Source organism: Danio rerio, chromosome 6, assembly GCF_052040795.2.
Source record: "Danio rerio strain M-AB ecotype USA chromosome 6, GRCz13ab, whole genome shotgun sequence".
In the NCBI taxonomy this organism is placed as follows: Eukaryota; Metazoa; Chordata; class Actinopteri; order Cypriniformes; family Danionidae; genus Danio; species Danio rerio.
The window spans coordinates 12,654,523-12,676,868 of NC_141026.1; the positions used below are offsets into that span (position 1 = coordinate 12,654,523).

General features: G+C 38.6%; 3 protein-coding genes across 3 annotated transcripts in view; 2 read left to right on the forward strand and 1 right to left on the reverse strand.

The window, feature by feature from the left end:
* The window catches only part of calcrlb (calcitonin receptor-like b), a 104,253-nt gene that overhangs the window by 64,411 nt on the left and 17,496 nt on the right, over positions 1 to 22,346 (forward strand). The gene's annotated exons all lie outside the window — the stretch shown is intronic.
* On the forward strand, positions 578 to 4,116 carry zswim2 (zinc finger, SWIM-type containing 2). The gene is given in 10 exon segments (NM_001100143.1): positions 578 to 875; positions 960 to 1,036; positions 1,220 to 1,260; positions 1,362 to 1,587; positions 1,855 to 1,993; positions 2,068 to 2,180; positions 2,383 to 2,467; positions 2,578 to 2,660; positions 2,771 to 2,939; positions 3,075 to 4,116. Coding segments are annotated over 10 exon segments (1,770 nt in total). The 5' UTR covers positions 578 to 725; the 3' UTR covers positions 3,762 to 4,116.
* On the reverse strand, positions 4,125 to 21,394 carry fam171b (family with sequence similarity 171 member B). The gene is given in 8 exon segments (NM_001423106.1): positions 4,125 to 6,553; positions 6,718 to 6,841; positions 6,975 to 7,088; positions 7,242 to 7,412; positions 7,827 to 7,982; positions 12,842 to 12,934; positions 14,903 to 15,136; positions 21,033 to 21,394. Coding segments are annotated over 8 exon segments (2,316 nt in total). The 5' UTR covers positions 21,226 to 21,394; the 3' UTR covers positions 4,125 to 5,322.

The window sequence follows — 22,346 nt, forward strand, 5'->3', positions numbered from 1 at the left end:
ATTCACTGCTTTCAAAAAGTAAACACGGTACACTTAATATAGTCTATTACTGGAAACAACTGCTATCATTTATTAGAAAGCAAGGAGCCAGCCGTTTACTTAGTAGGTGTGCGATTGTAAACATTTCTCAAAACAGGCAATGTTATCAATATAGCCTAACTATATTTTTACAACAGTATCAAAAACGAGTATCATGTTTTCATATAAATATTTCATTAAACCCAGTATATTATTGTTATTATTATTAGTATTATTCTGCGATAAATGGTTTTACCGATCATTTTGCTAGCTAGTGGATATTTTATGAGCATATCTAAGTTAGGCTACGCTTTCAACAAAAAGTCTAACAGTGTAAGTTCTTACCTGTATTTTTTAAACATTAGTGTCTGTCAACTATTGACGATTAAACAACATGTAATTCTTTCAAAACCATTTAATAAAGAGAAACTGATGTGACTAAACAGGCAAGTGAAACGTGTTATTTTCTACAGTCATTGGTTATTACTCATCAATAGCGCCATCCAGCGGTTTTACTTAGGAAACACTGTGTGGCTTGTTGCTATAGAAACACAGATACAACTTAGCTCGCGCTAACAGAAAGTTTCACGGTGTTGTGTCCTGTCAACGTGTTCACATAACGAATTAAGGCTTTTAAGAAACGTCAAGAGGTTAGTACAATAGTAGGGAAAGTTTACAAGGTACATGTTTACAAGATTAAATCAAAAATGTTCCGTAAAAGAACGTGGAGGAAAACAGTGAGTGATGCGGTCAGCTCACATCAACACCGTGCGCTGAACACCACCATTTTCATCCTCAAAGAGTACGGGCCGATTGGATTCCTCCTGCAAGAGGATGGAGAAAGCAAACATTATAAAGTATTCATTTATTCCTTGTTGTTGTTGTAGAATGATTTTAAATGTATTTTGAGCAATTTAAACAATGTAACTTGATATTTTAAGGTGTGTTTGGGGGATCCTCACACATGTACCTGCCCTACCTACCAGAAAGAGAAGGATCTTTGCACACACATCTGCTGGTAAATCAATTATTTGAGATAGATTTTAGATGGTTGTTTTCTCAGACTAAGTGCACATATTTTCCTGTTTGGACATAAATGTTATCTCATTTAAAAATAAATAAATAAGTTTAATTCGACATTGTATTTGTAAGTGCTTATAATAATAAAAAAAAACTCTCACCTTAAACAATTTGTTTTTAGGATTTTAATGCGCAAATTTCGGCTGCCAAGAGATCATGAATGTAAGTAAAAAATTGGAAGTGTCGTTGTAGTTTTTCATTAGATGCCACAAACAATTACATACATATTTGTACATCAGCATCTGAGAAGTTTTCTGTTTCAGACTGTTTTCAGTATGGTCTTGTGGAGCGACAGATCCTAGAGCTTTTGCAAGGACTTCATGTGACCAAAACTACAACCAATAATGACCATGGCAGCTCAGGCGCAACATGTCCTGAGCCGGCTGAGGAAGACGGCGGCATAAAACAGAAAGTTGTAGAAAAAGATGATATATGTCCAATCTGTCAAGAAGAACTTTTGCTAAAAAAATTACCTGTGACCTATTGCAAGTAAGAGAATTAGACTTAGTTTTTTAACTTGAAATAATCATATTCATGATTGAAATGGATTTTCTTAAAATATGTGTCTGAATATCATGGTAAACAAGATGTGGATGTTGAAGCTTAAACAAAATACAAAAATATTAATGTATTTTCTCAATTTTAAAGCCAAATGCATCACCATTCTCAAAGTGAAAACCCCAAAAGCTAATAATATCCATCTTACAGTTTTGACTGATTGCATTAATTATGCATTTGTTATTATACATTGGTCAGGTTCAGCTGTGGAAACAACATTCACATTTCCTGTATGAAAGTTTGGGCTGATCACCAAACCAAGAAGGACCCACGTGCCCTTCTTAAGTGTCCACTCTGTAGGGAAGACTTTGGCACATTTAAAGAGCTAATTGAACAGGTATGTAATTATAAGGAATTACAAGCTGTTTAAGCTTAAAGCATCTAATATTTGCTGTATTATCCCTTTAACAGGTCAAAAATGCAAGTGAACTGGTTACCTGCTATGAGAGGGACTGTCTGGACAAACATCTTGGTGTTTTGTGTAACATCTGCAGGGTTTGTCCAATTGTCGGCAAATGTTTCAAGTAGGTAACTATTACACTGCACACATAGATCAGTGTAATCAGTGTGCTCTTGCTTCATTTGTAAAAAATGTACACACAGCTACATTACACATCAGCTAAAGTTTAAAATATGGTCCCCCCCTTTAACAATAGTGATTCTGACTAATGTTTGACCCAGATGATAACCCAGACTTATGTAATGTCTTATTTCTGACTTTCACAGGTGCACCGAGTGCAGTTTTTTCCACCTGTGTGAGAACTGCTTTAAGAAAACACTTCATCCAAAACATTGTTTTATGGTGCGAATGGTAAGTCTTTGTAAATATGAGTTCATTGTAAGATTTGTTTTGCTTGTGAACAACTAAACTAACTTAATATCATTTAGAGGTTTTCAAAGCATTGTGTTATAATTGTGCAGAAAAGAGGCCAGCAGTGGCAGACAGTAGGAGCTCATGCCTCTCAGGAAACACAGAAAATAGAAAACCACATAACTGGTAGCAGGTTCGTCTTCTGCCTTATAGCTTCAGTGCAACTTAATTCTTTTATTTTTCATTCCTCATCATAATGGAACATTTCTAAAGTAATCTTAAATCATCTTTTTAACTCTACAGCTCCGTCAGCATGTCGTGTGATATTGTCCCAAACCATGTGATAAAGAGTTTGCCGGTGATAACGGTTCGAAAAGAGTCCAGACTGCTTCATCCAGGTGTTCAGTGTAGACTCTGCCTCTCAAGGTTTCAACTGGGTCAGTGCATCAGAACTCTTCCCTGCAAACACAAGGTAAAAAATCCATTAGAAACCTACTTTAATCTTCTTGATTTGTTTGGACATTATCAAAAGTGGTCATTACGGGAGCCCTTTAAGTATTAGCTAACTAAAACAGTGATCTATTTCTCTCCATTGAACCTTACCTAGTTCCATACTGGCTGTATTGATCCATTGCTTCGCGTGTCTAACTGTTGCCCTCTGGAATGGCACATCATCTACAATCCTCTTACATGGAGTCCCAGAAGTGGCAGAGCAGGATCTTTGGCTCCATCTAGTGATGTTCACAGCAAGAGAACAGATGGGCAAATCTCAGAGTTCTTTCTACCAGGAATTGGCTTGCAGGTCAAGATAGGTAAAGCTCCATCTCTGTTGAGAGGAGTGACATCTGATCCATCTGTGTGCAGAAAGTCCAGTTCTTCCTCAGTAGATACAGTCAGTCAAGGATTTCAGGACCTCTGCATCAATAGTTCCCACATAGAACCATATACCAGGATGCCCATCGTGACCCACAGGCAAGAACAGAGGCCTAGGAGATTATCATTGGAGCAGGCCATGTCTGCACCGGTTGAGAGGAGGGCATCATTTCCAAATCGGCCATCAACAGTGAGTATGAAAGGCTTTAACGTTCAGTCCGCAATTGGCGAAACACAGGAGCAGCAGCAGAGACTCTTTTTGGGCTTTAATGGATCTTCCAGCAGAACTCCAGCTTTAAGCAGGATCAGACCATTGAAAAAAATCCTGAGACAAAGACCTGACAGAGTGGATGTGAAGGATCTTCATCTCTGGATGACAAACAGTCCTGCCAGTGCGGTACTTATGAGAAAACAAGAATAAATCCAGCAATTACAGAGTAAAAAAAACAAATGATAGATGATAGCAGGACTGGATTACCTCCACAGAAATAAAAGCCAAATCAAGGAAGAAAATCATGTTTAATTTTACAAAGCTTTTATTAAACCATGACTGTAACATTAAAAAACCAGAGAAGCACCTCAAGGAAGACTCAAGTCAGTTTTAATGTTATAGCCTTGATTTAATATTGCGTTTTTAATATTACACCTCATAAATACATCATTTTTTTTAGTCTTTTTTTTAAAGATAAAAGCTTTGAAAGAAAGTTTTTAGAATCCTTCAGAAATTGTATATTGTATATTTATATGATAAGTAAAAAGTGTGTAAGTACAACTCACAAGCATGTTTGGTCAAGTACCTTTATTAAATGTGCACAAAAAGGCAGATTACAAGCTGTACTTAAAGCATCCAGGAATGGCTTATAAGCCACTTAAACCAGTGTGTTGAGAAATCGCTTAGATATATAACAATTACTGAAATAATAAATGCTACAACACAACATAACTTACTTTAAAAACATTCAGCGGACACAATGCAATCTTCTCTCTTCGTTCATACTTCGGTCACAATTTAATTGCTGCCTGACAACAACAAACTAGTGAGTAATTGTAACTGCTAATATGAATTAAACAGTTACAATGAATTATCTAAAAAGAAAGCTACAAAAGCTCCAGCACATTCAATACATGAGCTAATAATGATTTGTTGTTGGTTTGTGAACAAATATTTTACACACAAAACACATTAACATCTTAATATGCTACATTCCTGATCTGTACACCTGTGCTTTCAGCATTGGCCTTGGTAACATATGTTCGATGTTTTTTGGTACTACATTCTTACACATGAAAACATTGAATGGTAAAAGCATCACAACGGGTGGCATGCAAATGTGACTAGCAATAATACATTAAATAAGTACAGTGAGTCAGAACGGCATAATGACCTTACAGGCCTCAGTCGCACCCTCAAAAAAACTCATTGCAACACACTGGTGTTCTTTCTGAGCTGTAAAATGTGTAGTGCTTAGTTGAATATCTTATTATTACAGTGCTCAGGGTTTTTTTTCTCCATAATTTAGTTTTTAAATGTTTATGGCACTGTGTGGCAGTTTTGCTTTACATATCTGTTAAACTAAAGGACATCAAATGATCTGAAGCAAGCCAAGAGATCAAACTGTTTTTGAAAACTCTCTAGAAGAGCATTAAGATACAAGCATTGTGCTCACATGGCAACAAATGTTTAAAAATACATAAATATATATATAGAGAGAGAGATTTATACATATTTTTACTTTTAAAGGTAAACAAATACGTTCTTTCAAAGTCTGTAAAAACATTGTACAGTGTGGGTGCGAAAAGTGTACAAATTAATTGCTGACAAAATGCTGGATAGAGCTTAGCCACAGAAATCGACTTTGAGATACGGCAGGTAAGACAGGCATTTTCATTTTATTCATTCTTCCTGATGTTTATAATATAAGGCCATTTGATTCAAACCTTTTTTCAAACACCAAAAAGCTATAGCTACTCAGTTTATTCAGTTAGTGTTTTGTTTGTGGTCTCTCCTCCCTCATGTGTCGAGAAGTCTTCTTGTCAGGTTTCTTGTCTCGAACCTTCCGCAGTCTTCTTGGTGGAGGGGTGGATTTGGACTCACTGGATGTGTCTCCCGCATCCCTGTCCTCCGGAAGGTTGGGAATGGCTGCACTACTGCTTTCCAGGGTGTTCCTCAGGGACGAGTCCTCAGGACTCCCAATTTCACTGCTGCTCAGGTCCTGCTCTTGATTTCCGCTTATTTTTGCCATGCTAGCACTTGAGGGTTCCTCACTTTTCCGCAGAGGCTGCTGCAGCTCATTCATGTCCACTCCAGAATCCAAACTTGTGTCATTGCTGCTGCCTGGGCGATGTCTTCCCTGGAGCTCAATCACAGAGTGACGAACCTGAGCTGCTGGTTTTCCATCAAGAGACACAAACCAGGCGCGAGGCGGGTGAATCGATGGTTTGCCTTTGGTAAGTTCCAACAAGGTTTGCTCTGAAATTCCCTGGAGTTCCCCCCGGAAAGGGCCCATTCCAGCTGCTTCGTTCAAAGTTCCTGGGACAGAAACAGATTCCAGGAGATGACTATAACGGCCCCATAGACCTGGGTTAATGGCAACAGCCTGTGCTCCTTCCAGACTCTGCTGCTCGTCATTGTCTTGCTGTGGAGCTTTAGGCAATGTCTGAGTGAAACTGTCCTTTAAGTTCCGCTCTGTCTGAGCACCATGTTCCATGCCATTGCGAGGGAAAGTGGCAGATCTGCTACCAGAAGGGTCAGCTTGTCCCTGGGAATTAAAAAGCTCTGGGGCCTGCACAATAGCCAGGGGCTGGTTATAGATGTGGAACAGCTTGTCTTTGAAAACTACATTCTCCACACCACCATGGCGTGCGCCATTCTGTTCCATTTTTTCCCGAAGCTTGGCCACTTCATCACTATTAACGTAGAGATTAGACATTGGGGCTCTGAGGCCTTCTAATCCCACAGCTCCAATGTTCTCATACAGATTCCCCCCTGGCCGTCCAACATTTTCCACATAAATGTTGTAGTTGGCTTGGTGTCGTGGAGAGTCTGAAGCATCATGACTGATGCCTCTTGCAGCCAGTGAATAAGAGCGTTCTCCATTATGAAAGAAAAGTTCTTGAGCCTCATCCGAGCTGGTGGAAGTGGTCTGGTCTTTCTTCAGTACAGTGAGCCTGGTGGAATTCCATCGCCTTCGTCCTGCCTCATGGTTTAGATCTCTGTAAAACAAATAGGAAAGAATTGCTATGTTGATACTTCCTTCAGTTGTACCAGAGAATGCCTTTAGCTCTCTGATAATTATGATTTACGTGTGAGTAGATGAAATAATCATGTTCGACAATTCATTGCTTAGTTATAAAAAGTCATATTTTCATGCCCTTACCTGCAGTGAAATACAATCACAGATAAAAATCCAACAACTACCACAAGAGTTCCTCCTAAGATACCCACAAGAAGGTATGTATGGTAGTAAATGAAATCCATTGAGCTTGCAAGCCCCATATAACCTAGATTTACACACACAGAAATCTGGTTAGATCTGGTTGGATTTCAGTTTTGAAGTTATGAAACTGAAAAGTAATAGCATGGGCAGATGAGTGAGGTTTTATGAAGAAAAAAACATATTACACTTGTTCTAACCTGATGATGGTAGGGGTGCAGCAATCCAGTTACCCAGTTGAGGTGCTGTGTAAGTCCAAACTAGGCCATTTTTCTCCATCTGAACAATGCCAAGACCTTTATTTACCCAGGTACCTGTAATAGCACATTTGATTAAGTGCTCACTTTTAGGCACATCTTAATTCTAAAGATCTCCTGACCTTAATACACATGACATGGTCTGAATGCATGAAAGTTAAAAAAATCTTAAGGTGATGCCATTTATGTTTCAAACATATTTTCACTCACCTATGGTCATGTTGAAGGTCCACGCAGGAAGTGAGTCTGAGGGTCGTAGATGGGTGTAGTAGGGAAGAGGTATTGTGAGCTGAATGGGTCCTTTGACATCAACTTCCTTACCATTAGACACTATCTGGGCACTGATCATAGCCAAGGGGCTTAACTTGATGTTCCTATAACCTGTAATTTAAAACAGTGATCAAAGAGATTAATATTAGGATCTGTAAAAATGCATTGGATAATTGAGTCTCAAGGGGGTGTGGTCTAAATGATCAATTATATATGTAAAACGGGCCATTTGTTAGCTTGTTTAAATATGGGTAACCAAATGGTCTGGTATTGCCTAATCAATAACATGCTGTAATCAATAACATTAGCAATTCAATGTAGTATAGAGTCTAAACAGTAATAGACCCCCTAGGCTTCATTGACTAAAACTGCACAATACACTACCCTCACTTACAGACAATTTACATCTCAATGAAACAAACAGGGTCAGCATTTTTCAAGAGACGTAATAACGAAACAGCTGATTCGCTTTTTAACAGATATTAAGCTGGATCTATTGGTCATTTTTCCCTTAAACAATCTTACCTCCTTTACCATTGAGGTTCAGGGTAAAGTAATTGGAGTCTTTCTCAGTAGGCAGGGCTGGAGCTGTCAGGTAAGCAGACAGCATGGAGATGGTGGTATTTTCAGGCAGTTTGAGGAGACTTTTAGGAAACTGAACACTCGGTTGAAATGAGAGATCTGCAATACATGTGAAAGTTAAAGATTAACAACATTAAAAAATTGTCAAAGAATTTGAAGACTAATTGGTCTATATGCAGTAATTATGCATACTCGAAAGTTCCCAGTTGGAGGTTTTGACTAGAACACCCCTATATTCAGAATGTTGACACAAAAATGCAGAAGAACCACAATAACCATTCAATTTAGAATAAAATCGGGCAGCTCAGTGGATTAAATAGGTGTAGCAGTGGTCATTTATGGCTTATTAGCATTTCCGGTTGCCCGCATTAATCAGTAGTGCACACAGTAGTATCAAACCTCTATCTGTAAGCTTAAAGTCTACAAATTGTGACATATTTACAACTGAAACAGACTTGAATAGAGGGCAGGGTTTTATTTTAGAGCTCCTCCTTGCAGTCTCTTACTAATAGCCAACTAAGGCCACGTTTACTCTAGGGTTTTAGAATGAAAATGATCCACACTAGCATTTCACCCAGCATTTCTGAACAGCTCTGTGTCTACATTAAACCGCTGAAAAAGCACATCACGTGACCATACACACACACACACTCTCTGGCATGCACTGCAGCGTGCTTTGAGCACATACCCATACCCACACTAATTCTGCTTATTGACTGATTGCTTTACCTTTATTTCCTATAGTGTATAAACGTATTGTACGTTGCACTTTTATAATGGCCATTATTGATTATTAAAACTGATATTCAATGAAATGGAGGGTATGTTTCGTATTTTCAATGAAAATGAAAGGAGGCTGTAATGTTATCAGCTGCGTTTTGTTATAAATATGCATGAAGATGACGGTCATATAGCTACACGATGCCTAATGTCTGTTATATTACTATATCGAAATGAAAATAGGTAGTTCCTCATATCATGTTTTCATTTTATTGTTAAGATAGTGAAACAGCATAGCCAGGATGATGTGAATGAGGTTAACCACTTAAACTCATCGACTTTCGCTTTCAGATTTAAAGCGCTAGCGTTGCACCAGACCCCCGTAAGTGGTGTCGTTTGAAAGTGTAGAATCTATATTTTATGCACATATGCATCACTTTGGTTTTTATTCTACTGTATAAAAGTTATATACTCTTAAATACACAGTATTTTGGATACCCGAGCTAGGTATTTTACATTGGTTCATTTTCATATTTTTTCATATGACACATGTACAAATTATAGCTCAATTGAAAGCTCTTGCCAGTGCTTATACAGTTCTAGCATTCTTTTTACTGAATTATATTCATATGCCAAACAGTTGTTGAATTAATTGTGTTGTTTCCATGGCGCAGAAATGTAAACAATACATTCATGATCAATAAGCAGCCCCAGATAGCACAGACAGCTGTCATCTCTTACCTTATGCTGTGCCCTTCAGGGCCATTCTCCTCTGTTTTTGAGGTGATGTGCATAAGTAATCCTTTTGTATATCTGATGTGGTCCAAACACAGTGAATTATGTTTGATCAAACAAAAGAATAGTGAAATATGTAAACAAGGATTGGTCTCTGTGGCTTGTACAGCACCTCTCATCAGTTGGAATGCAATAACTTTTGCATAGATTATGGTAGAGACATTTTTCTTTTTTTCTATGATTACAGACATGTGCAGGAACCACCAAAATTAATTACAGCACGCTAGACCACACAGAACCTAAAAGGTACACTTTCAAATTTGAGTTTATAAAAAAAAAAAGCGCCTCTTTTTTTAATTGTTTATTATAACACAGACGACATATACAGTTATTTTAAACACTTTCAATAGTGTTTTATGAAAATTCAAAGGGTTTTCTTTAAAATGATACCAAATTTTTGCATTTACACCTCTGCATGTGGATTTGGGAAGCTTTTAAATTTGGGTAGGCAAAATCCAGGCGGAAATCCCCAAATAGCAGCAGAGTTTAAGTGGTTAAATAGTAAATTGTTCCCTTTGAAGCTTTATCCGGCGTGTCCTAGAGAGCGTTTTCCATATCAAACTTGCTAAGTCTGAACTTACAAGGAGAGGATGCAGGACAGAACTGTGTGTAGGCTACTTAATATTGAGGAAGAGCCCCAATCAGATAGGTGAATGTCTGCAGCCCCACCTCCGTTTTTAGATGTCTTCGTTTTCCCCCATCCACACTGACACAGAGCAGCAGCGTTTTAGAATGAAAACGGCATCTCCAGCGGTTTCAAAACGCTCTGTTTTCGGGGCTCAAAACTCCAGTGTAGTGTGGACAGATGGCGCAACCGTAGCAAAACTATAGCGTTTTAAAACTAACGTTTAGTGTAAACGGGGCCTAATAGTTGGAAATGGTTAAAAGCCCAGCCATCATACTTGTGTCATAAAAGAAAGAACACCAATCCAGAGCAGCTCAGCTCAATTTTTGATTTTGAATGGCAGATTACTATATTTAGCTCGCATTGACTAATTATTTTGTCTTACAAATGATGTATTGTCCATTTTGAACACTATCTGTGCAAAATACCACTTTTAAAAATGTATTTTCAGTGACTGGTATTGCTGGTATCACTCACTCACTATCCTACGGCTTAGGACGCACTAACACTATGCTATTCGAACTGTGCCCAGGCGCATTTCCCGGTTAGTTTGACAAGTGTGAGTGCTCCGAATCAGGCACAGTCGTGATTAAGTTAGCCGGCCCTGGCCCGTTTGGAAGAGGTGTGCATGAGCGCGGTCCGGTTGGGCTTTGGCGCAATACGCTTGTAGTGTGAGCGCAAAGCGAGCCTAAGCCAGAAACTGAAGACAAGACGTCACATTTAAGGGACTGTTTCATATGGCTTCATTAATCATTCTTAATTTTCAAAGAACGCAAACTGTCGTAGTTTATTAAAGAAGCAAACCACTCGCTGCACGTTAGCTGCACCTTCAACAAACCTCCTAATACCTGCAGCACGAAGACTTGTTGACACTATGATTGTTTGAGCGTCTAACGTAGTGGATCTGTTCGGCAAAATATTTGACTGTGTGTCACTGCATCCCAAACGACTAAAAATAATACACAACGATATAACTAAAGCAGTCTCCACTGTGCTGAGTGAGAGTGCTTCTCTTCCTGTTAAACTGAACAGTCACACTGTAAAAAATAAATCCGTAAAATTTAAGGTAAAAAACCGGCAGCTGTGGTTGCCAGTACTTTACCGTTAAAAACACGGTACAAACCGTAAAAGTAATTTTTCATTTTTACGGTAAATTTTCGTATTTTATTAATTTATTCAAGGTAATATGTCTGTATTTTGAATGACCAACATCTACACATCTTTTATTACACAGTTAGACACGTTAGCACACCCACATGCAGGTGGTGATGGGGAAGTTACATAATGAGCCAATGCTCATCACAATCAACTTTTCCCACAAGCAGAAAAGAGTATCAATATATAGAAGGTGCTCGGTGTCATTCACACAGCTACTAAACACCAGTATGGTAACACGCATAAAATTAAAGTCATGAAATAAACATTGTTTATCAACATTAGAAGAAACATAAATCTCTAATGTGCATAACTGATGGGGAAACAACTAAAAAGATCCATATTAATGTCAACCAAATGCATAAAAAGTTATGTTCCATACAGGGAATTCTGGGAAAGTCAATTTACGTTTATTCGCCATATATATTAAGGAAACATATCGTTTACCAGGTTACGGATTTGTACTGTAGCATTTTTACAGTTTTTTTAACGTTGAAATCACGGCCATTTTTTACAGTGCACATCATCGATGACATAAGCGTGCTTTGGCTCGGATGCAATAGTGAATGCAGGCTGTCGGGGGAGAGGGGACAATCATGCTTCGGTACGGTTTAAGGCTACTGTAGCTAGTGTGAGTACGCCCTTAGTACCTGATTGATCAGGGGTCGCCACAATGGAATAAACCACTAATTACTCTGGCATATGTTTTATGCAGTGCAACCAAGCAACTATACACTCTCTCATAAATTTTATGTACTAACCTGTGAACTCAGACTTATGAAATACAATCAGACACATAATAATAAATGACTTAGGCCCCGTTTACACTGTCAGGTCTTGTTGCCTAATTCCAATATGTTGCCTATATCTGATTTATTTGCCTGTCCGTTTACACGTTCTTTTTAATTTGACCCATATCCAATTCATGTGTTTACACTTGCCATACAATTTACGAGGTTGCACATGCATAAAGGCTGGTTTTAGCATCTGCGCCACACTAGCCACGATGGAATGGTCTTGCTTTTAGCTCTGCGTAATATGCAAAGTTCCCCCAACTTTAAAATGGTTTTGAGGAGGAGGGAAAGGGCCGTCATCACAGCTTGCACCTATGGTTTATATTTGGTATCCTCCACCATTCAGAGGAACTTGTGGGTACAAGAGAGATCTCAGGTCTGGTAGGAGCAAATTGTGGCGACTGATCACTTTTCTCCTCCATGCTTCCTCTGTTGTTATTGTTTACTGCATTTGCGTCTCCACACACGCTCTTCCTTCTACAACATTAAACTACAGAGAAGTACCACATTGTCGCAAGTTTAATGACATACAAAACGGAATGCCTCAATAAACTTGATCTGTCTGTTTACATTATAGTCGCATTGTCACATATCCGATTTATTTCCACATATGAAGGAGGCCTGATACTGATCGCTGAATATTCGAATGTATGCGTTTTTTCCGTCTTAACACGGTCATGGAACACATCCGATCTGTGTCACATGTGAGCAAATAATTGTAATAGGGTCACATTTAACTGGCAGTGTAAACGGGGCCTTAGAAAGGGAGCACAAAAATCTCAGGACATTCCTCATTAATACAAATAAACAGCTCTCAGCTTCAAAACAGTGATGTGGATTAGCATGAAGAAATGTTTTAACTGACATACCAGATGTTTTTCGTGCTATCAGCACAGTATCCTCAAAGAGCCAGATGTTTCCTTGAGTTTGAGGATGCACGGACAGTGTAATAACAGAAAATACTAGGGAAAAAAAAGAACAACAAACAGACTTTAAATTTAGCAGCAGTTTTCTCACATTGAAATGGCATTTGTTAAAAAGCACATTTCTTCATGGCTCTATTTTGATGCCAGGGGAAAGTCACTTTGGTTTACAGCTTTCTTGCTGACTCATCATCATCATCTGTTTCCCACTGCTTACTTTTTTTTTTCACCTCATAGACATATTCATTAAGCACATTCATCTTACTGAAACATGTAGGGATTAAATTGTTTTTCAATGAATAAAATATGTAAAAACGTTATTAAATATACACTCACCGACCACTTTATTAGGTACACCTATCGCTCATTAACACAAGTTTCTAATCAGCCAATTACATGGCTGTAACTCAATGCATTTAGGCATGTAGACATGGTCAAGACGATCTACTGCAGTTCAAACTGAGCATCAGAATGGGGAAGAAAGCTGATTTAAGTGACTTTGAATGTGGCATGGTTGTTGGTGCCAGACAGGCTGGTTTGAGTATTTCAGAAACTGCTGATCCACCGGGATTTTCACACCCAACCATCTCTAGGGTTTACAGAGAATGGTCCGAAAAAGGGAAAATCTCCAGTGAGCGGCAGTTCTGTGGGCGCCAATGCCTTGTTAATGCCAGAGGAATGGCCAGACTGGTTTGAGCTGATAGAAAGGCAACAGTAACTCAAATAAACACTCGTTACAACCGAGGTATGCAGAAGAGCATCTCTGAACGTCGAACATTGAGGCGGATGGGCTACAGCAGCAGAAGACCACACCAGGTGCCAGTCCTGTCAGCTAAAAACAGGAAAATGAGGCTACAATTGGCACAGCCTCACCAATATTGGACAATAGAAGATTGGAAAAATGTGCCTGGTCTGATGAGTCTCGATTTCTGCTGCAACATTCTGATGGTCGGGTCAGAATTTGGCATCAACAACAATATAGCATGTATCCATCCTGTCTTGTATCAACCGTTCAGGCTGGTGGTGATGGTGGTGTAATGGTGTGGGGGATATTTTCTTGGCACACTTTGGGCCCATTAGTACCAATTGAGCATCGTGTCGACACCACAGCCAACCTGAGTATTGTTGCTGACCATGTCCATCCCTTTATGACCACAGTGTACCCATCTTCTGATGGCTACTTCAAGCAGGATAACTCGTCATGTCATAAAGCGTGAATCATCTCAGACTGGTTTCTTGAACATGACAATGAATTCACTGTATGTAAATGGCCTCCACAGACACCAGATCTCAATCCAATAGAGCAGCTTTGGGATGTGGTGGAACGACAGATTTGCATCAAATCAAGTCAATATGGACCAAAATCTCTGAGGAATTTTCCAGAACCTTGTCGAAGGGTTAATGCAGTTCTGAAGACAAAAGGGGGTCCAACCCGGTACAAGTAAGGTGTACCTTATAAAGTGGCCGGAAAGTGTATATACTAATTCATTAGGTTATTTTACATTTAATTTGATTTAATGACATCAGGATATAAAAAAAATTTGGTCCCACTTTATATTAAATGTCCTTAACTACTATGTACTTGCATCAAAAATCTAAATACAATGTACTTACTGTGTTCATAATGTATTTGAGAACACTTGTGGTGCTCTTGAGTTGGGATAGGGGTTGGGTAATGAACGGGTTTGGTGGTATGGGTAGGTTTAAGTATGGGTTAAGGTGTAAGGGATGGTTAACAGTGTATTTACAGATGTAATTACAGAAGTTAATTACAGATGAAATTAAATACAGGAATTCAATCAAGCATAAGTACACAGTAAATACATGTATTTACACAATAATAACATTGTAACAAACTATTAATTGCTGTGTAAGTACATATTAGTTAAGGCCACTTAATATAAAGTGGGACCAAAAATTCTACCTTGATGTCATTAAATCATATGAAACACAAAATAACGTAATAAACTAGTAAATAACACTGCATTTTCAAGGATATATACTTACTGGGTATTTTGGTGGTTTTCCAAGGCAGCTGGGTGAGCATGTAACCCTCCATGCTGGCCACGAGGGTGAGGGTCAGCCCGAGGCGGTATGGGACGATGATGGTGACCTCTCCGTTCCCCAGAGTCCGGCTGGAGTGAATCTGGGATCCATTCAGAAACACACTCACCAGAGCTCCTGTCAGGAACCTCTGGCTAGACGCATCTTTAACCCAAACCTTCAGTGTCAGGAGCGACTCTAGAGACAGAGAAAAGGTCAGGTTTTGTGAGAATGAATAAAAAATGTGCATAAAAAATGTATACGCCACAAAAATTGCTTGAATGTTAAATTTTGCCTAAAGCCTCTAATACATATCAAGGAAACAAATGAAAAGGAGTTTAAGCTTAACCACATGCTCCAGTGTGGATACTATAGCGGTAACCGAGATGTAATTGCTTTACACGTTAAAAACCAATTCAGCCAACAATGATAAATCTGATTGGTGACAGTAAAATCTGGTGGTAACTGCGTAAGCTTTGAAATAGTAATGACCAGGGCACCGTGGCTCAGTCAGAGAGACTTAAAAATAGATCAAAGTACCAAATGTCGGATGAGCACATCAGTGAAAAGCGGAGACTTGAAAAACCTTGAGACTCTTCTTTGAAATGTGCCTCAAAACCGAAAACAGAAGTCAATCTCTCACAAGGATCATAGAGCCCGTCTAGATGACCATAAAACAACCAAAATTGTCAAAATGAAACGATGGAAGACATAAAAATACAACACATACCAACTATAAGAGATCGAATAAGGCTTTGTAATTTTAACAAATTGTTTAAAAAAATATTTTTTAGCTAAAGACATTTACACTTGTAATTTACCAGCTCAAACAAACATAGTGATATTCAGCCCCGTGCAGAGACTATGTAGGTCGCATGTGCAGAATAAACATTTTTGAAGATCGGGAGGTAGGTGGGGGGGACGAATGGGGGGGGGGGGGGGGGGGGGGTCGTACGCGAACTGAAGAGCAGGTGGGGGGTGGATGTCATGCGTGAACTGAAGAGCGGGGGAGTGGGGTGGTGGTGTTGGTATGTCGCGCCAGAACAGAAGACCGGGGGGGGGGGGGGTCGCTGGGGCACTTCAGATCATTTTGGAAGGGCACGTTCTATCCAAGACTAAAAAAGGCATGTGCACTGCATAGGTTGAGCCCAATGTGTGCATGTGCCTGGTGATATTTGATGACATGGATAATTTGGTGATTTTGCCTTTTATTAGCTTCTTTTTTAATTAAATAGGCAATTTCCAGTGCTTTGCATAGAATTAGCGCAGCACAGTATATCAGTTCAGCATTGATATCGCAACGTGATCATTCACTAGTCAACAAGTATACCCAATGTTGAGTCCGGATCATAATTTATCATTTGGATGGGTTTTTGAGACCTGTGACTGTATGAGGATTGTAATAGCTCTCAGCAACTCTCACATGGTCGCCCACTGAAGCTAAGCAGGGCTGCGCCTGGTCAGTACCTATATTGGAGACCACATGGGAAAGTAGGTTGCTGTCGGAAGTGGTGTTAGTGAGGTTGTGTCCTAACGCCCCAGTATAGTGAAGGGGACTCTATACTGCTCAGTGAGCACTGTCTTTCGAATGAGATGTTAAACCGAGGTCTTGTCTCGTTAAGGTCGTGATTGTAAGGTATGGTTGTTAAAAATCCCAGGAAAAAGGAATAGAAATAGAAAAAGAGTAGGGGTTTAACCTCGGTATTAGGGCTGCACGATTCTGGCAAAAATGTAAATCATGATTTTCTCACGATTCTGTAAGTGTAAAATCAATTAATATGATTAGCCTATTAATGTTCATTCTCAAACATATGGCAAAACAATAATAATAATATTAGGCCTATGTGTCGTTCTACTGTTGCTTAAAATGCTACATTTTATACAGTCATTATGCTGGACTTGAACAGACTTTCAATATGTCCTGTTGTTAATTCACAGTAAGATGATGACATCAGAATACAGCTATTCATAATTATAAAGTTGATTTTTTTTGTTTAAGACATGTGCTTGTCATCTGCCATTGACAACACTATTAGATCATTTGTTTTCACTGGTAAAATTAGTATTTTGTAGGGATGTAACAATATTGTAAATACCTTCATACCGCAATAGTAATTTTTTTCAATATTACCGTAGGCGCATGACTCAAAAAAACTATATTTCTGAGAAAAGTTTGCTTAGGCGAATGAAGCGAACGGGAGGTAGCGGGAACTACAATTCCCATCAGCCTAGGCGTGGCCATCATCTTTTGCGGTCTGTTGTCACTACAGATCTAGTAATGCAGAAATGGAGTGTCTTGCTAGTAGCGGGAAAGAAAAAGAGCTGGAAATTATCGAACCTAAAGCGGGCTTTAAATCGGATGTGTAGAAGCATTTCGGTTTCTGTCTAAAAAGATACAAAAAAAGGAGAAAATGTGACAGACAAAGAAAAAAACTGTATCCAGGCACTGCCAGACTGTGGTGAAATATAAGTCGGGGAATACTACTAAAAACAGTCATGGGGACTGCAGAACACAGCACACTTGTTAAATTAATGCAGACATTGACTTGTACCGCGAAGAGACCTCTTTCTCACTCATGGCTTGTCCTCTCAAGTGGTGGAAAGACAATGCACAACGTTACCCACTGCTGTCAACCTTGGCTAAATCATATCTCTCTGTCCCAGAAACCTCAGTTCCAAATGAGAGGTTTTTTCTGTTGCAGGGGACATGCCCAGAAATCCCAGCTTTTGCCAGATTAGAGTTATATGATAATTTTCCTTAAAAAACCCATCTCTATCTAAGTTAGTGAGTGATTAAATGTTGAATGTGATGAGTTTTCAACAATACTAAATTGAAACTTTATTTTTTATATATGGTTTAATAGTTTTTTGTTATTAAAATTGAAAAATTGAAGTTCCTGTTTCGAAACTTACAGATAGATGGCTAATTTGTATGTCATTGGTATGTTCAGTGCTAAGGTAAATGAACACTTTTGGCACTTTTTTCGAGTCTTTTCAATAGTTTTGTTTTTCCTGTAAATTATTCAATAAATACCGTACCGTGCCATTCATACCGAGGTATTACCGTACCGTGAAATTCTGATACTGTTACATCCCTAGTATTTTGTCATTATCAGATTCCTTCTTGCATTATATTCAACATAATATATAGACTAGGGTTGTTATACTAACACAGTAAATTACACTAAAGTACATTTATTTTCATGCACAACGCTTTGTGTTCGCTATGAAAGAAAAAACATATTAAATGCTTGTCGTAATCATAACTGTAAAATGCGATATGATCATTTAAATTATATGAGCACAGGTTTCACTTTCACTTCTGAGTGCGGTTCATGGCTGCTGTCGCTGTGAGAAAAAACACACACATGCAAATCAAACCTCCCGCATGGCCCTTAAACGATCGCTCTGTGTAACAAACTGAACTTTATTTACAACTTCATTACCTGTTATTCAGCATATGCAGGTTGTGTTCACTAAAGTAGGCGTCTTTGGCGTGCACGTGCACACTCTCGGTAGTAAACAAACAGGTCGCGGTCAGCTCATGTGTGATTTTGTGGCCACAAATACATTATTGCAAGAAGACAGAAATGACATTTTTGGGTGAATTATCTTATAAATACAGTATGTGACACTTTTAACTCCATTTGAAGATGTCAGTGTTACTGTGCGACTGCCTTGCTTCTCTCCTGACATTGAAAATATAATCGGCTGAATCGTAGAAAAGCTGAATTAAGATCGTGTGTAGGGATGAATCGAGATCGTGCTCTTTTTTCGATTAATCGTGCAGTCCTACCCGGTATCTTGGCAAAAATTTGCCCACTGGCCTCTGTCCCTCATGGCCTCCTAACCATACCCATATAGTAATTGGCTTCATCACTCTGTCTTCTCTCCACCAATCAACTGGGGTGTGGTTTGCGATCTGGTGTAATATGGCTGCCGTCAAGTCATCCAGGTGGATGCTGCACACTGGTTGTGGATGAGGAGACTTCCCCCCCCAATGTGTAAAGCACTTTGAGTGTACAGAAAAGCACTACATAAATGTAGGAATTACTATTATTAGCAATCAGGCCTAAGAAACTGTGCTATTTGTAACATAACTTTATTTTATTGAATCATTTATAAAACAAAGAATGCACAGTATTATTTTTCAATTAATTATTCAATTACCGTGTGCCTAAATACTGTTAGACTCCTCTGAAAACAATAAAACGCTGTTTATTTCATTTGTATTTTTTTCTTTTTCGCACTTATTTATGCTTCTAGACCAGGGGTGGGCAAACTCAGCCCTGGAGGGTCGATGTCCTGCATAGTTTAGCTCCAACTTTAATCAAACACACTGAACATGCTAATCAGTGTCTCCAAGATCACTAATTATCTATAAGCAGGTGTGTTTGAACAGAGTTAGGGCTAAACTGTCCAGGACATCGACCCTCCAGGACCGAGTTTGCCCACCCCTGTTCAAGACTATGCAATATATTTAATTCTGTCCGTCCGTCCGTCCATCCATCCATCCATCCATCCATCCATCCATCCATCCATCCATCCATCTATCTATCTATCTATCTATCTATCTATCTATCTATCTATCTATCTATCTATCTTCAAGAGGAGCATGTTATATAATTGATGGTGGCTGGTCTCTTAATCGCAACCATTAGTAAACCATTGTGATTATTCCAAACTCACAATAAATATCCCATCTCGCCTTATTCCCTTATCTTCATGTTTTTGAAGAATCACCCAATCCACCCAATCTCCCCCTTTTCTCCTTTACCAGGGGGAGCTCTTGAGACCTACCTGATCCAACGCAATCTCATACCCCCTTACATGCTCATTGACCAGACGGGAGACATGGGCTCAAATATCTCCGAGCTCAGGGTTCTCCCCTGGGACAGCATGCCAAACCTGCTATTATTATCAAGGAATATCTAAGTGCTAACTCTTGATATACAGTTGAAGTCAGAATTATTAGCCCCCCTTTGATTTTGTTTTTCTTTTTAAATGTTTCCTAAATTATGTTTAACAGAGCAAGGAAATTTTCACAGTATGTCTGATAATATTTTTTCTTCTGGAGAAAGTCTTGTTGTATTTCAGCTAGAATAAAAGCAGTTTTTTATTTTTTAAGCACCATTTTAGGGACTAATTATTAGCCCCTTTAAGCTATATTTTTCCCGATAATCTACAGAATAAACCATCATTATACAATAACTTGTCTAATTACCCTAATCTGCCTAGTTAACCTAATTAAGCCTTTAAATGTCACTTTAGGCTGTATAGAAGTGTCTTGAAAAATATCTACTAAAGTATTATTTACTGTCATCATGGCAAAGATATTTTGTTTAGAAATGTGTTGAAAAAAATCTCTCTGTTAAGCAGAAAAAAATAAACAAGTGGTCTAATAATTCTGACTTCTACTGTATATTGAGATTATTCAATATATATATATATATATATACATATATATATACATACATACATACATACATACATACATACATACATTATATATACATACATACATACATACATATATATATATATATATATATATATATATATATATATATATATATATATATATATATATATATATATATGGGATCTTTCACAATTTGCAAAAAAGTAAAAATAACAAATGAAAAAGTTTGAAAATCACTCACTTCATCTATAATATTTTATCACAGGCCAACTATCTCCCACAGAAAGCTTCTATTTAGCACAGAAGGATTATTTCTGCCACTGAAACAGGCTTCCTCTTAAATCTTCAACTCAACAATAACCTAATACATTTTAAGAAGAGCAGTGCAATATTGCTCAACCATTCCAACTATCCTTTTTCTAAAAGATGCAGCCATGGCTGTCCTAAATAAAACCTTAGAAAAGCTGGCTTCTTCACACATGGCCTACCTACAGAACAACAAACACACACTGAAGCATAGGAGACAGCGGTCAACAGCGCACCGCGTCCTTTGTTGTCATGAAGCCCATCATGAAAACACCCCTATTATTAGCATGCGCGTCTCATGGCGGAGCTGATGCTGAGGCTGGATGGAGAAGATGCTGAAGAGGATGATGAATCCGTGGTCGTTACCTGAAGATGGAGGAGACACCGTCGCATCCCCCTGTCCCTGGACCGGGGAGGTGCGCGTGTCTTCGGCATTGTCCTGGTCCGACAGTGAGGCGAGGCCGCGGATGAGCGCCGCACCCTCCGCTCTCCTCACCGACACATCCTTGCTGAAAATCAGCAGCGCGGCGAGGAGCAGACACCCCGACAGGTCTGACATGGCGTCTCCGACATAACTGCACTCAGCGGCACGGAAAAGGAGAATGTTGTTGTTGTTTTTTCGGTGGTCTTCTTCGGCTGGCTGTGTGGATGTCACGGTCACATCATCACGCTGGTGGACGGTGAATATCAGAGGCGCTGCTGGAGTCGGGCGGCGGGTGCGCGCGCGTGTTGCGTCAGAGCTCACGCGATGCCATCTGCTGGCTCAGGGCTTTTGCTTCTTTGTTACAGATTACGCAATCACACAGCGATGTTTTCATGCGTGATAATAAGAGCTATTTGATCATTAGGATGAAAATAGTTGCAAGCAAGCAATTTTAATAAAGCTTATTATTAAATAAGCAAGCAATACGAAAGCAGTTATAAGAATGCGTGAAAATATTCTATTCTACTCTCTAGATCTAAGTATTATTATGAACTAGTGCATTGATCTAAATCCAATAATCACTATAAAATACATACATAACCCACATAAACTAAATACATACAAAGTTGAATTATTAGCTCACTGTATTTTTCCCCAATTTCTGATTTTTTCCAACACATTTCTAAACATAATAGATTAATAACTCATTTCTAACAACTGATTTATTTTATGAGTGCCATGATGACAGTAAATAATATTTGACTAGATATTTAAGACACTTCTTTACAGCTTAAAGTGACATTTTAAGGCTTAACTCGGTTGGTTAAACTTAAAATAGCGTTTAAAAATTAAAAACTGCTTTTATTTTCAGCAAAATAAAACTCTCCAAAATGAAAAATATTATCAGACAAATACTGTAAAAATTTCTTGCTCTGGTAAACTTAATTTGGGAAATATTTAAAAAAAAGAAAAAAAAAATCAAAGCAAAGGGTGCTGAATAATTCTGGCTTTAACTGTGTGTTATATATATACATACATGCACCCATGTATAATTTTGGGTTTGACTATATAAATTTAATGTGATTTATCACTTTCTATTGTCATACAAACACGTGCACTGATTTAGACATTGATGTGTCCGAGTTCAAATGTTTTATGCATATATTATGTTTTATATAACTGTTTTTTTACTTGCATTATTTCTATCATCATTGTTTGTAGGTTTCTTTGGATAAATTAGGCAATCATGATTTAAA